The sequence below is a fragment of the Metschnikowia bicuspidata genome (genome assembly GCF_001664035.1).
Source record: "Metschnikowia bicuspidata var. bicuspidata NRRL YB-4993 chromosome Unknown METBIscaffold_4, whole genome shotgun sequence".
In the NCBI taxonomy this organism is placed as follows: domain Eukaryota; kingdom Fungi; phylum Ascomycota; class Pichiomycetes; order Serinales; family Metschnikowiaceae; genus Metschnikowia; species Metschnikowia bicuspidata.
This window is the reverse complement of record NW_017387734.1, coordinates 1313923-1318945: the sequence shown is the minus strand read 5'-3', so window position 1 is coordinate 1318945 and position 5023 is coordinate 1313923. Positions and strand designations below refer to the sequence as shown.

The 5023-nt window shown below is 44.7% G+C and overlaps 2 protein-coding genes, 1 non-coding gene and 1 pseudogene across 4 annotated transcripts in view; 1 reads left to right on the top strand and 3 right to left on the bottom strand.

The window, feature by feature from the left end:
* Nucleotides 1–342, bottom strand: part of CHR1 (RNA-dependent ATPase) — a gene marked incomplete at both ends in the record, with an annotated part of 2609 nt that extends 2267 nt beyond the window's left edge. The window contains one exon of the mRNA XM_018858976.1: nt 168–342. Coding sequence (XP_018711154.1) covers nt 168–342 — 175 coding nt within the window. The remainder of the gene's footprint in view (nt 1–167) is intronic.
* A 586-nt stretch (nt 343–928) lies between these two features.
* Nucleotides 929–1519, top strand: METBIDRAFT_43439 (mitochondrial 54S ribosomal protein mL57; the record flags this gene model as incomplete). Its single annotated transcript, XM_018857657.1, has 1 exon — nt 929–1519. One exon carries the CDS (start codon nt 929–931, stop codon nt 1517–1519), a length of 591 nt encoding a protein of 196 aa, XP_018711153.1.
* Nucleotides 1520–3018: 1499 nt separating this feature from the next.
* METBIDRAFT_t166 lies at nt 3019–3089 on the bottom strand. Its single transcript has one exon. It is a non-coding gene; the product is annotated as a tRNA-Met (tRNA).
* Nucleotides 3090–3179: 90 nt separating this feature from the next.
* On the bottom strand, nt 3180–3251 carry METBIDRAFT_t165 (annotated as a pseudogene). Its single transcript has one exon. The product of its transcript is annotated as a tRNA-OTHER (tRNA).
* Between the last annotated feature and the right edge of the window lie 1772 nt (nt 3252–5023).

Here is a 5023-nt window from a genome sequence, read left to right as displayed (position 1 = left end):
TGTGTCTGCGTCTGTGTCTTGCTTTCTGTCTTGCTTTGTGTCTTGCTTTCTGTCTTGCTTTGTGTCTTGCTTTCTGTCTTGCTTTCTGTCTGCGTTTCTGTCTTGTGGGCCCGTTCCGGGGCCGGGGCGCTCCTTTGCCTTCGCCAGTGGGCCGCCGGCGCCGGCACCCCCCTCCGGCCTGGCCCCGCCTCGGCCCGTGCGGAAAAAGTCCGTTTCCTTATCCACCTCCTCCTCGAGAGAACGGAGCGTGGGGTGCAGCGGCTGCGGCTGCGAAAAATCCGCGGCCGCCTGCTTGCTGTTCTTGACGGCCGCGCCGCGCGAGAGAATCCGGAAAATGTCCATGTCGGTGCTGGGCGTGGATTTGCTGGCGCTGGGCGTGGATTTGAGGGTGCTGGCAAAAGACCGGGGCATCGCAGAACCGGCCCGTCTCTCATCGCCGCGCTGCGCTGAGACGCCCGCGCGGCCTGCACCCAGCGCGCAGCACCTCTCGGGCCAAACTTTTTCGTTGAGACGCTGAAAAATTGCGCCGCCCGCATCTTCAGTTGTCTTCCAGCGCCCCGTCTTCTCCGTGAACACGCCTGCCTCTAGCACACACGCATCGCCGCCTCCTGCCTTGCCCACCACCACACGCGGGCACATCACGTTTCCGACGGCCGTACTGTACTGTGTGCCGTCTCTCACTCTCGGCCTCTCAGTCTCGGCCTCTCAGTCTCAGCCAAATCTGAGCCACTCCAGTCTCTCCCAAATCTGGCTCCCAAATCTGGCTCCCAAATCTGGCTCCCAAATCTGGCTCCCAAATCTGGCTCCCAAATCTGGCTCCCCCATATCCAACCCACTCCAGTCTCGGCCTCTCTCCGCCCACAGCATGAACAATCAATCTCGCAATCTACTCCCCCCGCTCCGCAAAACGTTCCTGCGGTCCATCTACATGCAGCCCCGCCTCGCCATCCGCAAGGACCCCGCTCGGGTGCTCGCCGTGCACTCGGGCCACACCTACGAGCCCTCCGACGCCACGTTGCTGCACATCAAAACGTTCCTCCTGGACAGGTACGCCGTGCCGGACGACTTGGCCTTGCAGGTGCTCACGCACAAGTCGTTTGCGGCCGGCATGAAGCCCTACAACGAGAAGTTGAGCACCTTGGGCTCCAAGTTGGCCAACTTGTTCTTGGGCAAGTACGTGCTCGAGCACCGCACGCACAACGACACCGCCGTCGCCGGCATGAACTTGGACGTGTTGGGCACGCCCATGGCCAAGGAGTTGGCCGGCCGCATGGCGCTCGGCGTGTTTGCCAAGAAGCGCGACTTGAGCCGCGTCATGTTCTGGAAGTCCTACAACCACCTGTTGTCGTTCGAGGCCAGCGGCGAGTTGAAGGTCAGCGCGCAGATGGTGTACGCCATGATCGGCGCCGTGGCCTTCGTGCACGGCAAGGCCGCGGCAGAGGCCTTTGTCCGCGAGAAGTTGTTGTCCGGGCCCGACTCCATCGAGCACATTGCGGCAGAGTTTCTCGCCCGCAGCTGAGCAGCCGCTGCCTGGGGCTTCCTAGGGAACGGCCGCCACCAGCTATTGGGCCTGCCGAGCGTAGATGCAGACATCCTCCCCGCATGGGGAAGGCGGGGCCTGTCGTCCCGTGGGACTTGTATATATATAACGGGGCCTGCCCCGCCGGGCCCCGCCGGGCCCCGCCGCAGCCGCTGGCTGACGATCGAATGTTCGGCCAGACGTCCATAGCATGATAATAGACGAACGTATCGCCCAGGCGCGTTTCGCTGTTGTTTTGCCTGTCCAGCGCTGGCGTGATGGCGTGCTGGCGTATATTTAAATGTATAACCTAAAAATCCAAGTCTACTCTCATCTTTTAGTCTGAGTAACTTTCTTTTCTCTTCACTTCAAGATAAACCGCTGCGTACATCATGCAATAGATAAGAATACAGATAGAATGCTGTATAAGAAAAGTAATAACTATAAAATTTATATATATAGATGTACAACTCAACGTTTTGTTATGTCCCCTTGTATAACTCATGTGAATCTATTAGCTGTTATTAGCTGCTAGATATATATATTTTAAAGCTGTATGTTTTCTTTACCTTTATTGGCATACTGCATACAGCGTAAGAATTCAGAAAAGGATGTATAATAACATCTTTCATTTTCTTGTTGCATAAACGTTATTTTGTATTCATTTCTTGTACAGACCTTGCTTAAGTCCTTATGTTTGGTTTAGTTAAAGTTAATACATCACTTTATTTTTGTCAAAACCATTCTTATGTAACTAGTATTATTATCCTTTTTATTACTGAAGGGTGGGCTTTTTTAATATTCTCTTTGTCATTCAACTAAGTATTGTCAATGGAAATCTTGGTCAAATCATCATCTTCTTTATTTTTTTTCCTGCTTTATGTTCCTAGAATAATACAATTAATAATCCTTATTTATATATCAAGTTAAAAGCAAGGTATTATTTATAATCTAACATCATCAAATACTTATTATCCCAGGCTTATGTATGGTTTCTTCAAAATTATAACTTACACATGTACATTTGTTCTTTCTTTCATTACTCCTCCTTTAATATCCTTTATGTCATACTTATTACAAGTTGGAGGATGACCTGAAAGGCATTTGTATCTAATCAGCAGCTTTACGTAAATGATGCATTTCTATTTTGTAAGCAGATCGACACAAAACACAAGATTTTCCAGAAGATAGTTTGGGTAAGTTTATTACTTCATTCTTTAATCAATTAAAAATATTATTATCGATCTAATTTGTACTCTCGTTATTTTATTTAGAACAATCTATATGATTATTTTTACCTTTTTACCTTTATCTACTTTTTGATTTACAGGTTGTATAGCTAAATGTGATAGAACTTTTTTTGATAATGTTGATTCAGTTGTGACTTGTATTGATATTACTCACCTTAACTCTATATTTTTGATAACTTGCATGTGTTAATGTCCCCACATAGCATCTGAACCAACATCGTGTTTTCATATTCTTTTCTTTGTATATTTTTGAATTACTCAGAATTAAACTGAGATTCATCCATTATGAATGGATTGCTCTACCATTGAGCTATTATTTATTCTATTGTAGTAGATAGATCTGAATTACATGAGCTTTTGATTTTACCATTACATTATACTGCATTTGTTATTTAGTTCTTTCTTCCTTCAAGACATAGTAAGAGTTGAACTTACATTTATATTTCCAAGGAATAATACCCTAACCATTGTGTTATATGTCAGTCTCCCTTTATCTCGGATAGCCAGCGAATTGAACGCTGATAGCTTTAACAATTACGTAGCAAGAAATCTAGTTTATCAAGCCAAACTATCCTTTCTTTCTCGCATTTCATCAGACTCCAACTCTTCATAAATCTTTGCCTTTGAGCTACCAATGCCTATTCTATTCTCTCTCGCCTCTCTATTCTCTATTCTATTCTGAGCTGATATGATTCGAACATATAAAAGCCTATCAAGGGGACTTACCTATTAGTCTACTACTCATTCATATCATAGAACCTTTACTATTTATAACATACCTATACATTCCTGCCCCTTCAGCTTTATCGGACCTGTAGCATACTTCTGGGGGCTAATAATAAGATAGATAGATCCGTAAATATCAAACAATACAACGATTAAGTGAATTAATTGATGGGTTGTGCTTGTGTGCTGGCGTATGCTGGTTATTATGTCTGGGGGAGCTCGGAACTACCGTGGGTTCTATGCCCAACTCCGCAAGTCTTACGGTTTCTCGAGCCGCATCTGCAACGACTTGCACACATTGTTGCTGACAATGCCGTTGCTGTGCTTAGCCTCTGTAGGCTTGAGAACTCTGATAATCGGGTGGCTTTGGCCAGCTTTCAATGCATTTGATCTATCAGCGTCACAATGTTGCTCGCCTTTGGCAAGAGAACATAATAAAAAACAAAAGACGTCTCCCACTTCCACAGGCCCTCTGATGCCTCCTGCACCTGATTATCAACGTTTATTTCACGACAAAGTGTTTTTTTTTTTGGGGCCTCGTAAAAATGTGATGTGCCTGAGGCTGAGGGTATGTTCCACTATAGCGGCGGCCAAAGCATTTCTGGATATATCTTATTACAGTCTACCTCACTATAGATCAACAAATACAAGTCTCGAATCGTGGCTCGGCTCCGAGAACTGCCTTGGGCCCGGGCTTTGAATTGACAGTGGCTTAGGTTTACTCTTATCAAAATCAGTTTGCATGTTTGACTGATTTTACAGCGACAATTTCCATCTCTAGTGTAACTTTCATTCGTTATCGCCATCCACACCAGTTGATTATGCCTGTTCTCTACACTCCGCGTAAGTAAAATTTCACTCGAAAGTGTCATTATCACTGCACAATTATGTTGGTATCCCTGCATTGTTTGTTTAGCATTTATTTATACCTTCTTATACCTTTTTTAGGTCATTGAAGCTTTGCTTTAGTACCAGTCATCATATTGTATTGTGTGTTATATACTACTATAGGAACATTTTGACTTTTCATTATAATTCACATCGATGTGTTATCTGAATTATTTCTTATTATCCACTATTTCATCATTTTACTAGCTACAGAACCTTCTCTATTTGTATAAACATTGTCTTCTCCAGCGACTCTTTCTCAGAGAATTCTTTTACAAGCTAAAACTCTAATGTTTAGTCGTATTCAAACTATAGTACTTCCAATACTGTCACACGTGTTTGATTCGCGTTTGCCACATAAAATCAAACAAACTAACGTAAAAACAAACAAATAATTATCAAATATGAGAGATATCGAATAGTAAAATTATGAATAGCTCTTCAAATCATCGTGGACAAGTACATCCACGCCACTTTCGGGCATGTACTCTAAATGCTTTGTTATCATCATTAATCGGCGGGCATGCTTTCGTATGGCCTCCCCCAATTTTTGGCCTCAATGATTTCACTTCTTTATAGAGCTCGAGATCAAGTGACGTGTATGTTAGTTCACGTCAATCACCTGATGGACGCGGGTGTT